This window comes from Notechis scutatus, chromosome 1 (genome assembly GCF_049901735.1).
Source record: "Notechis scutatus isolate UNSWTSFEM ecotype Mainland chromosome 1, rNotScu1.2, whole genome shotgun sequence".
Lineage (NCBI taxonomy): Eukaryota > Metazoa > Chordata > Lepidosauria > Squamata > Elapidae > Notechis > Notechis scutatus.
Window position 1 is genome coordinate 211,516,491 of NC_142009.1, and position 12,267 is coordinate 211,528,757.

Genomic DNA, 12,267 nt, shown 5'->3' on the forward strand with positions numbered 1-12,267 from the left:
AAAATGGAAGGAAATAGGCTTCTGGCTTTTCTGCTTCCGTGTCCCCCCCCCCCTCCCCAAATCTGGCTCAGCTGTTTATTCCTGCAGTTAAGAGCAGGATAAAATAAACGGGGGTGGGGGGGGGTGGGATGGAAACAATCCCAAAGCATTAAAAAAAAACACCTTTCTTATTTGATGACTAACATTCAAATGACGAGCAGTAATGGTGGTTATGCCATCAGATAATGAGGGGTGGCTGGCAGAGCCCAGAAGGAAAGCTCCTTCTGCCATGGCAACGTGCCTTTTGGAATATAATCCCCACCTTGAGATTAGATTGACCCCATTCCTGTTGGCCTTCTGTAAAGCCTTAAAAACTTGGTTTGTGCCTGAACTGAGACCCCAGATATATTTCTTTTTATGATTTCTGGCTACTGCATGTTTTATTTTTTGTATTACATGTGTCTTTATTTGCCATTGTAAATGGCAATGGCGAATAAGTGAGATGAGTTGGGCACATAATTCAATAAAATAAATAAGACACCCACTTTTCTCATTACAGATAGTCCTCTACTTACAACAACAATGGAGCCCAAAATTCCTGTTGCTAAGCAAGACAGCTGTTAAGTGAGTTTTGCTCCATTTTATGACCTTTTTGCCACATTTGTTAAATGAATCGCTGCAGTTGTTAAGGTAGTAACATGGTTGTTAAGTGAATTTGGCTTCCCCGTTGACTAGTCAGAAGATTGCAAAAGGGGATCACATGACCCCAGGACACAGCAACTGTCATAAGTAAGAGTCAGTTGCCAAGCTTTTGAAGTTTGATCAGGTGACCATGGGGATACTGCAACGCTCATAAGTGGCACTTTTTTCAGTGCCATTGTGACTTTGAACGGTCACTAAACAAACTATTATAAATCGAGGACTACATTTATATAGTGGCCAATGTGGATTGCAAAGCTATGAGTGTTTTCCAGCTTTTTTTGCTTGGGTATGACAACTGAAACCAATATATGGAGTTTTTAGTAACTGATACTACAGCCAGTTTTAGCAGACTGTAATACAGGTAGTCCTTGATGCCTATGGAGTCTCTCAGTCATCCAGGTCATGGTTATCCCAAAGGTGCTTTTTCACAATGCAACTGGAATTTCTAGTTTTTCTTTGAAGACGCCTCGCTTCCCATCCAAGAAGCTTCTTTAGCTCGCCTTTGGGACAAAGTAGTCCTTGACTTATGGCCACAACTGGGCCAATTTTTCTGTTGCTAAGCGAAGTAGCAAATCACTGCGATTTTTAAATGCATCATGCGGTTGTTAAGCAAATTTTGTTTCTCCCTTGACTTTCCTTTTTGGAAATTGGCTGGCAAAGTCACAAATGACCACGGGATGCCGCAACTTATCATAAATACATGCTGGGTTGGGTTCCAAGCAAATTTTGATCACACGACAAAGAGGATGCTGCAACAGTTGTAAGGGTGGGGACCAGTCATAAGTCATTTTTTCCAGTGCCACTAAATGAATGCTTGTAAATCAACTACCTGCATACGGATCCGAGAAAAGGATGCATTAGGACTAAGGCAAATCACATTTATTTCCAAAAACTTGGTTTGAAGATAAAGCTTACTGACTCCTTTAAAAGTTAGCCTCCAGAGTGAATATGGTTGAAGTCTAAGTAATTGAACGTTCATTGGAAAATATGTTAAATATTGTTCAATTCCAGCTTTCATTTCTGACGGCTGAAGTTGAACATTAATATTTTCAATAACTGAAGACTTTAAAAAGAAAAAATGTATAAGAAAGGTACATTACATCACAGAAGTTGTAAAATCCATTGCAGACATAAAAATGTACAATTTCATCAACTTCTCCATCCCTCACTTAAGCATATAAAATTATCATAATGCAAATTGTCAGAAAGAAAAAATGTTTTAAAACTGGAAGTTAGACATTTCCTGTACATAAGGCAGATAAACCACTCTGATCAAGATGCACACTTAAATTATACCGATGTTCAAATTTCAGTATTAAAGTAATATTAGGAATTTCATTTCAAGCATGAAAATTACCTACTAGTAACAGAAGCATTTATGTGTCAGGGTTTTTTTTAGTTTGAAACTTTAATTGCTTGATTTATGATGTTTAAATTACTTCATCCCTCTTGGTCATGATGGTATCATGGGAGATGATACAGTCTGCTGCTGATACTTCCGGTTCCCTAGATTTTAAAAAAATAAAATAAAGTCACATCATGTGACAATATATACAGACAATAAGTTTGAGTGTGTGCAGGCATATGTGTTTTTGATTTGGGCTTAGCTATGTAAGAAGAAAAGAGCATGAGCAAGTTCATTATGAGGAGACCCATATCAGTCTTGGATTTTTATCAGCAACGTATAGCCCAGGGGTGTCAAACTCACATCGTCACATCATTGTCGCGTGATGTATCTGGACATTTTTCTACTGCATTAAACTGGGCGTGGCCAGCATCTGACGCATCGGCCCACAGGCCATGAGTTTGACAGCCCTGGTATAGGTATATATAGCCACTATCAAGGGGGTGGGAATTGTCTGAATAATTAACTTTTTAACAGTTTTGTTAAATATATACTCTCTGTCTCTCTGTCTCTCTCTCTGTCTCTCTGTCTTTTTCCTTAAATGCTTTTATCTCTTCTTAACTTCAGGGATATGTGTAGTGTACTTTCTTTTTCTGCATGCATCATTAGTTTTTATAGATGTCCAGATTGAAAAATCTCATGCAGGCTGTAGGGAAGAATGAAATAAAGTTTTAAGCACTTTCTTTCCTCATAATAATTTATAGTGGCTACGAAAGGCTTTGTGAATGCTGAATCGAGCTGGTATTCCAAAACTCATCCTGTATTTGTGCATGTTTGCATGTATTATAAACAAGAGAAAATCTTGTATCTGAGATACTTTGCAGTAATCTGAAAAATGATATGCTATGCCATTAAAAAGAAGAAACAGCACACATCATAATATTTGAAGCTAATATCAACATCCATAATCTCTTCCCTTACGTAAAACAGGTTTTACAATCTATGATTTGTATCACAAATAAATTCTGTCTTGGGCATTGAGTGCAGAGATTCTGAACCCCAAGCCAAAATTATTCAATCCTTCAATTAATTAGACAAAATATTCACTACAGTTACAGTCTGAAAAATTGACCTCTTAGAAGTAACATGATCAAGGGAAGGAGGGAGAGGGTATTCCTCAGGTCACATTAACGCATATGTGCACACAGGTTTATTCATTTCTATCTCACCTTTCATATGGTTCCCACCTGTCCTGTTTCATCTGTTAAAAAGGGTTTCCTAGATTAAAAGATGTTACTCTGGGGAGATTCTTGGCTCAGATTTGATTTAAACTTGGACCATCTTGCTCTTGTTTGGATCTTTAAAGGACATGACTCTTGTTTGTAGCTGACTCAGATTTGTAGCTCTTGATTTTCCTTAATGAGCTACATGAAGAAATGAGAGTTCAGAGTTGTAAAAAAAGAAAGAAAACGGTGTTGTACAATACGTTACAAAGGGTAAATGGCTTGACTCAAGAGATTAACTTCCCTTTAATGTCACTATTAAATTGTTTAGAAATCACATATATAATTATATTTCTTAGTCTGGTCTAGTAGCGTACTAAGCATGGCAAATTATATATAAGAACATCATTTTCTTAAATTCAGGGTCTCAGATCAATAATCAGAGTTTTTCCATAAGAACCTATTGACAATAAAAGATGTCAATCAATGTAAGAGGTTACCACATGGAATGGTTTCTTCACTGGCATTTTCAACCAGGGGCTAGATAGTTATCTGTTGGTATAGTAAATCTTGCTGTGTGTAAAGGGTTGAACTTGATAACTGTTTAGGTTCCTTCCAACTCATACATTTATATAACTCTTGAGAATGTGGGATTTCTTTTTTATTTATGAATGTGAATAAAATCAAGTATGTGCAAATCAAGTGTTGCATAAAAAGTAACTGAGATAATCCAAAATGCCCTCCCAGGGTAGGAAGGCAAGCAAATGCCTTATTAGTTTATAAGTATGCTGTTTGTGCCAGAACTGTATAAAAGCATTTTAAAACAGAAGACTTTAAAATCTGGATAGTCAACCTGGGACTCCCAGGTGATTTCGATACCAATGGTTTTCTTCAGGCCAAACTGACTGAGATTGATAAGATTTGTAGTCCAAAAATATCTAGGGTGTCCCAGGTTGCCTAACTCTATATTATTTGACAATATTGGCTTTTACTATCTAATAGGACTTCATAAAACACATGGGATTTGCCTATTAGAGTTAAATTTTTCAGAATGACAAATGAGCAGCAATGACTGGAAAAACTGGTTATTTCTGAATTTCTTATTTAACCCAGCATTGTAGTATCCATACCCTGCTGCAATTGTTCACAATTTTTTAATGAAAAACACATCTTAACCAAAATGTCATTCACACAGAGAGAAAAGAAAAAAAACAACAAGAATTTAAAAAGCCAATTGCTTTATGGTTCCATAAAGCAATTTAGATCTATAATGAAGTCTGTTTAAAACTAAAAGTGTTACGTGACCAGAATCCAACCACTCCAAAGACTGGAGATTTACAAAAAAAAAAAAAAAAAGGTGTCATGATAGACAGAATGAGTTTCTCCTGCTGGTTAAAAAAAGCAGTGTGGTATAATTCTGCATAGCTCAGTTAAAATGGACAATACAGCTCCAATTTAATGGTATTGGACAGATACTAATTTATCCTTTGAGGGCACTCTCTCTGAAGCAATGCCCACTTCTCCGCTAGAGGACGGAAGTGCCCTGGGGCCTTTAGTAACTGCATGGCAGAGAATTGCCATCAACATTTCTAAATATCAAGGGAATTCTTTAAAGCAGGTGTGTCAAACTGGCGGCCCGCAGGCCAGATACGTCACACGCAGGCTATACCCACCCTAGCTCTGCAAAGGGAAAAAACAGTCATGGTACGTCACCTGACAGCAACGTGACATGGCAAGTTTGACACCCACTTTAGAGGGCTCCACACACAATTGGTATTACAGCAGATTTCTTTTCTTTTAAGATTTTGATCTACAAGTCCTGATATTTCACATATTTTAAATTGTTTTTCCTCAATCCTAGCTTCACTCATTATAGCAACATCAATAAATCAGACTTTCTTCTTTTCAATTACTGTTATATTAGGCATGTTATAAACAAGATGCGTGTCTGTTTGAATCTTAAAGTCCAATAAGATCTTAACCTGTACATTTTCCAAAACATTCTCAACTCCCAGTGGTTCTTGCTATATTCAAAACCAAACTTCTGAGTAATTTTAGCAACTTGTTAATAAATTTGGCAGATTTTGGCATAATAGGTCATGATGCTGCTTGCAATCTGCCATTTTGATTAGCCCCTGATCAGGTGGTCAATTGTTTCATCCTTTTCACTACAAGGGTAACATTGTGTGTTGTGTGTTACATGCTGAATTTTCTCTTTCAGCAATTAGTTGGCAGACTTGTTGCTAAGCTGCTAAAATAAAGCCTTCTGTTTCATTAACACTCCTGATTTTCACCAACCTTATGTGTGGTTTTAATCGGCTTTTCCTTTTATCATTTTCACTTGACTGTGTGTTGGGTTATTCTTACAGTTAAGATACCAGTTTTCAATTGTTTCTTTTCTATACTCACTCTCACCTTTTTCTTTCTTCGTTTTTTTCAAGAGCTTTCCTTGATTGACTTCCTTCAAAAAAAGTTCATCACATTTCTTGATGGAGTCATTCAAACCATGCTTTTCTTCCTCCATAGTATGGTTCACCTGTAGAAGTCCTCTGCCCCTCTAGCTCTTGGCAAAGACAACTGATCAATATGGCTTTTTAGGTGTAGAGCACATCATCCTTAGTCTCTTGTTTTCCGATCCAAGTGATCAAGTTCTATCAAGGAGCTGCTGTATATCAAATAAAAGGGATTGCCCATACCTAGATTGCTTTCATTAAGTTTCCACCATTGATTTTAAAATTTTATGAACTTGGTTACTATATTTGGTAGAATTACTTCTTTTATTTGGTTCTATAATAAATTAGAAGCTTCAAAAACTCCCACATTTTTGTAGCCTTTTTCAGGTGCTTATCAAATATTTCTTATCAAGTTGTATTTCATCGTCTTCAGCAATTTTGCCTGTTTTTATGGCAATGGTTGCACACCTGTCAGTGCCAAATTGCATTCCAATATCTTTGTTGAATTCTTTTGTGCTTTGTACGCAAGAGTCCAATTCAGCCTTCATTGTTTCAAATAATATGAAATCATACATAAAGAGTAAATACAAATATTTTAATCCTCTTTTTAGCCATTTCATATCCAGAGATCATCCTGTTCAAAATTGTTGTCAATGAGATCTTTGATAGTAAAAAAAGTACACTGATAATAAGGTACTTTGGAAAATTACGCTGTTGATTTTGACTTCTTCTAACTCCATCTCATTAGCCGTCAGTTTTGTTTGTCAATATTTATATTCAGCAATATCATAAATTGCTGAATGTTTTTATTAAATTTATTTGCTGCTCATCTTGGGTTCAAGGTGATTCTAAATTCAATATATCCACATATTGAGGGGGGTTTAGATATTGCTCTGAGGGCTCCAGTCACAATTGGTATAACAATGGATTTTTTCCCCCAAAAGTGTTTAGCTTCAATCTGCAAGCCCTGTATTTTGTATTTTGTTTTTCCTTAATACTAACATCATCCTTTATACCAATACCAATGTATGATACTTTTTCTTTTCAATAATATTTATATCAGTCATAAACAAGATTCCTCTTTGGATCTTAAAGTCCCATAAGATCTTAATCTGCTCATTTCCCAAAACTTGATGGTCCCAGTTATATGCGCAAAAATGTGAAATCACAGCTGCCAGTTCTTTAGCTATTCTTTAGCTGTTCTTTTGTCCTTCATATGCATCAAATTTTTCCTAAAAACCTAGGATGTCATAATGTATTGGCATGGTACATGTGCAAATCTAAGTAGTATGGCCTTTTGTAATTGACAAATGGAAATTCTAAGCGCTGTCCAAGATTTTTTTGTACAATATCTAGTGTACCAACTACTGGAACCACCGTAGACAGTTTATGCTACGATCTTTGAACTTCAATTTTCAGATTTTGATACTTTGTGAACTTCTCCAATTCTTTGTCTTTTATTATATTATCTCATTGTATGATCACATTGATTAACCACACTTTGTTGTGGTTAGCCAGCAGCAGGTGCAGATGGCTGAGGAGAGCGAGGACTCTGATGAAGGGCCAGGACCATCAGGGAGTGGACTGCTGCCTTCAGAGATTGTGGGGGCTAGCAGCAATGATGAGGAGGTTCCCGAGGAGCCTGTGCCAAGTGCACGTGCATGAAGGATTGCTCGGAGGAAAAAACAATTACAGCAGCACAGGTTACTCGGGAGTAAGGCTGCAAGGTAATGGCCCCTCCCTCAAGAGGATAAAAGCCAGGTTTGGAGAAGCGTCCTTTGCAGATAGCAAAGAAGCTCTTAAGCTCAACTGGGAGACATCTTAGTTCGTGTTTGGGAGAATCTTGTAAATTAGTTCTTATCTCTGGGTTTTTGGTAGCCTTGACAAACAACTTGACAAGGCTCTTCCTTGTCGGAGCTAATTAGTGGAAAACAGCCTTCAGAACAGAATTTGTTATTAAACCTAAAAAGGTGCGGTTAGGGTTAGGGTTAGTGCCTGTTAGTGCTTATTCTTTGGGAACCCGGTTGGGTCAGAACACACTTTCTTCTTTTCAACCACAGTTTAATCTGGTGTGCTATGAGCTAAGACTTTATCAGTTTGTATTCAGAAATCCTACAGTATTTTAATCTGATGATTTTCACTCTGTTCCCCCGTTTTTCATTATTAACACATAATTTTTACAAATCTTCTAGTGAATCGTTTTATTGTCTGTGCTATGTCTTGGTTTATAATCAGTTTGTTCATGAAGTGAGCATATAATCTACTCTTTATTTTGCCTCTTGGCACAATTTGCACTCTGAATCATCTGACTATTTTTCAATTCTGGCCTTGATTGTATTAATTTGAATAGCTTGCTCTTGAGCAGCCAAAATCAAGACTTCAGTTTCTTTTTTAAATGTACCAGTTGTAAGCTTTGCCAGGTTTTACCTTTATCCACTTTCCCTTTGATTTTTTGTAGAAATTTATCATGTCATGTTTTTCTTTGGTGGAATTTTGTATAGGTTTTTATTACACGTTGATATTCATGTTTTAATTCCTGTATGTTCATGCTTTTCTTTTTTTATTTCCTGCACAATGCATGCTTTTCTTCTTTGACAGCTTGTTTATCTTGAAATAATCCTCTGCCTCTAGTTCTGCATAGCAGGTATAAATTATCAATATCACTAGAGAGTTGTAATATGTAGTGAATAGTCATTAGCTTTAGTTTTTTTTGGTCCAAACTGTTCAGTCCCACTTGGATAGTTATTAACTGTCCAGCAATATATCACAGCATAGGCATGACCCAGGAATTGATAGCTTTGATTTTTTTTTTTTTTACAGTGGCCAGGCCACATCTGGCCCTTTGGTTATTCCTGTCCAGCCCACGTAAGGTGAATCAGAAATTAGAAATCAAACATAAATAAGCATGCTGCTGCGAGAGACAAGAGAAAAAAACCAAGTCAGGTTTGGCTCTGCACACTCACCATGTGCTTCTTCAGGCGGCAGGAGATGAGGAAGGAGGGAAAGCACTTTTCTGCACCTGTGCAGTGCTTGGAGTTGCCCTCCACAACAGTCCCAGTTTCTCATGTGGCCCCTTAGCTTTGCAAGTGTTTCCACTGTTCCGTTTTATCTTTAGCACTTATTGGCTATAAGAGTGACTTTTAGGCTGTAAGATGATTTGACTCAGAAACCCAATAAAGTCAAGAGAGTCTTAACTTGCAATAATGGAAGTCAAGGAAAACTAGGCAAACCACTTGTTAAACCCTGGTTGAGCAACAAATAAGACTGAACTGTGGCGGTAGAGAAAGGACTGGCATTCGCTACATCGTATAAAATCTGTTTCTTCACTTCTAAGGGGATATATCTTCTGGCTCAGCTAATTTAAGGCTTGTGTCAGTCCTATTATATATAAACCAAACCAAGAAATTAACTCCATACATCTTCCCTCGGGGAGTGAGTTTGGCTCCAACTTTTCTGACCTTCCACAAGAGCTTAAAGAGCTGGCTCTGCCAGTTGTCTTGGGGCTCCAATCGGGGATGGGGGGGGGGGCTCTACATTGAGGGTGGTTGATAGATTAATAACACATCTCATCTCTCCTCCATTCATCCTAATCCTTCCCTCCCCCTCTTGAGTTATAGGTATTTTTATAGTATTTTATTTCTATTGTGTATAGGTTTTGTATAGTTGTATGTTTTTAACTTTGTAAGGTGCCCAGAGTTTTTATTATAGGATTGGGGGGGAAGGGGGAATAAAATAAAATAATATAAATAAATAAAATAAAATAAAATAAATGCGTCCGTTGAAATACTTGACTATAGTAACAGAATCTTGCAAGCCTCATTATACTTTAATCTCTCTCCCCACTTTATGTGAATTTGGGAAATGTCTGCCTGCATCTTTCATGCATGCCTTCTCTTTGTTTTGGATTTAAGATATATTTTCCCCTTGTCACTTTGGCATTTAATCTTTTATTTATTTATATCCGGCCTTTATTGTTACAAATAACTCAAGGCAGCGAACATATCCTATTTTTCCTACTGCAACAACTCTGTGAATTGAGATGGACTGAGAGTGACTGGCCCAAAGTCACCAGCTGGCTTTCATGCCAAGGGGCAGGACTTGAACTCACAATCTCCCATTTTCAATGTTATATTCCATATTTTCTACTTTTGGCAGCTTTTTATTTTGCTTTCTCTTAGTGCATAGTCTAAATGAACTTTTGAGGAACTTTTACAGTGTACATTACAATCCTAATTCTGTTCTGGCTTCTCTTCTGATTTGTTTTTGTTTTCCTTTTTACCTTTTACTTTATCAATAATTAGAATATAGTTCTTAGTTACCGAAAGAGACTTAAATTCAACTTAAGTGTAGCTTTCAATTTGTTCCATTTTCCCTCTCTTGGGAATGTTTTTTTTTAATATCACAGGGATGATTTAGTAAGGAGATTTTACATTTTTTATAATCATGCCTTGCAATTTAAAAACAACCTAGCAAGCACAGATAAACAGAAATATTAAAAAGAAAACAAAATAAAATAAATATATATATCCTTACAGAGTACTGTATTCATTACTGATTTGCCTATCACTTCAAATGGCTTCATTCTAGGAAAGTTGATGGATTTTTGTTCACATGAATGACTTGATCTGGATTTAATAATATAAAAATGTCTCATTTGGGTTGAGATTTTTCAGGTGTATTATATTAGCACAAAGTACTATCTAAATTACACCAATCATCAGATGATATATTTGGGACTAGTTAATACTGTTACCACCTTGAAAAATTCTACGTTTTACCAACAAAGACTTAAATCTAAATATGTCAATGCAGGAAGAGGCAGACATTTCTCTTGAGGTTCATATCTCATATTTTCACAACAGATGATGCTTAGGAAAGGACCAGCCATCCTCATGCTTTTTATGTCTTTATGTTCCTTTTATGTCCTTTTTATGTTTTATATCCTTTATATCCTTATGTCCTTTTATGTCTTAAAAAAATCTTCAATTCACAGAAATCTCAGCCATTGCTAAAGTGGCCACAACTTTAAGACTTCCACATTGGGGATAATCTGGTATAGAACAAAGCGAAGGCACATCCTGGAACACAAATCATGCCCAGAGTCACTTGTTTGAAATAAATAGCCATAGAAATTGGATATATAAATAAACACATTTTTTTAAAAAAAAGTGCTGTGTGTGAACTACGTGGTGTCAGATGCGGGCTGGGGAAAACGAGGTAGGGGAGGGGGGGGGGGGCTTAGGGGCCTTAAGGGGGGGGGGGGGGGGGGGGGGGGGGGGGGGGGGGGGGGGGGGGGGGGGGGGGGGGGGGGGGGGGGGGGGGGGGGGGGGGGGGGGGGGGGGGGGGGGGGGGGGGGGGGGGGGGGGGGGGGGGGGAAGGGGGGGGGGGGGGGGGGGCCCCGGGGGGGGGGGGGGGGGCCACGGGGGGGGAGGGGGGGGGGGGGGGGGGGGGGGGGGGGGGGGGGGGGGGGGGCCCCGGGCCGGGGGACCGGGGGGGGGGGGGGGCCCCGTGGGGGTTGGGTGGGGGGGGGGGGGGGGGGGGGGGGGGGGGGGGGGGGGGGGGGGGGGGGGCTTTGCCGCGCTGGGGGGGGGGGGGGGGGGGGGGGGGGGGCGGGGCGGGGTGGGGGGGCCGGGGGGCCGGCGCCCCCGGGGGGGCCCCGCCCGGGGGGGGGGGCCCGGGGGGGGGGGGGGCCCTGGTGGGGGGGCCCCCTGGGGGGGGGGTTTCCCCCCCCGGGGGGGGGGGGGGGGGGGGAGGCGGTAATAGGCGGCAGGGGGTGCTGGAGGTGCACCCTTCGCAGGGCACAATTCAGGGTTGAGATTTTACCAGTTCGCAAAAACTGTTGTTACCGTTCCAGTAGGTTGAAGAACCGGCAAAAAGAATCTGGCTGGCCCTGCCCCCTCCTCCATTTTCTGCTGTCAGTCCTTATTGCACATGCATGAATTGCGCGCATGCGCAACAATCGCTGACAGCATTTCCCGCCCGCCCCGCCCAGTCACTCCTTATGTAGTGCATGTGCGCTCGTTACCCATTTTCCCGCCCGCCATCGCTACCAGCGCCAGCCAGCCCGCCCGCCAGCCCGCCCACCCACCTGCCCTGCCTTCCTACCACCATCTGATCTAGGTAAGTTACGCTCTGCAAGCCCACTCCAGCTTTCCTCCACTTTCCTGACGTGCCTGCCTTGAATGCAGTGGTGGCGGGAGTGGAGCAAAGCTAGAGTGGGTTTGCTCTCCTTTTCAAATGTCCCGCCGCTGCTGCGTTCAAGGCGAGGCCCCGCAGGTCACCCCATTGAGCCCCTTGCATTGGAGTGTGCAGCAGTCAATTGAGTGAACCTGTGGGGCCTCTCCTCAAATGCAAGGGCGGCAGGATGTTTGAAAAGGGGAGCAAAGCCACTTCGGCTTTCCTCTGCTTTTCCGACATACCTTCTGGCTTTCCTCCGCTTTCCCGATATGCCTGCCTTGAACGCAGCGGCGGCGGGATGTTTGAAAAGGGGAGGAAAGCCAGAGTGGTGTTGCTCTCCTTTTCAGACGTCCCACCGCAGCTGCATTCGAGGCGAGGCCCCATAGGC

The 12,267-nt window shown here is 40.5% G+C and overlaps 1 protein-coding gene and 1 long non-coding RNA gene across 5 annotated transcripts in view; one reads left to right on the forward strand and one right to left on the reverse strand.

Moving 5' to 3' along the window:
• Nucleotides 1-12,267, forward strand: part of NCKAP5 (NCK associated protein 5) — a 711,275-nt gene that overhangs the window by 653,320 nt on the left and 45,688 nt on the right. For 3 of the 4 annotated variants that reach the window (XM_087950139.1, XM_087950138.1, XM_087950140.1), the window contains one exon: nt 539-603. The exons of the other annotated variant lie outside the window; for it this stretch is intronic. In XM_087950139.1, coding sequence (XP_087806265.1) covers nt 539-603 — 65 coding nt within the window. The remainder of the gene's footprint in view (nt 1-538; nt 604-12,267) is intronic. 4 annotated transcript variants of the gene reach the window in all.
• The window catches only part of LOC113410723 (uncharacterized), a 58,986-nt gene continuing 48,767 nt past the window's right edge, over nt 2,049-12,267 (reverse strand). The window contains exon 3 of the long non-coding RNA XR_003370703.2: nt 2,049-2,187. This is a non-coding gene — a long non-coding RNA (uncharacterized LOC113410723). The remainder of the gene's footprint in view (nt 2,188-12,267) is intronic.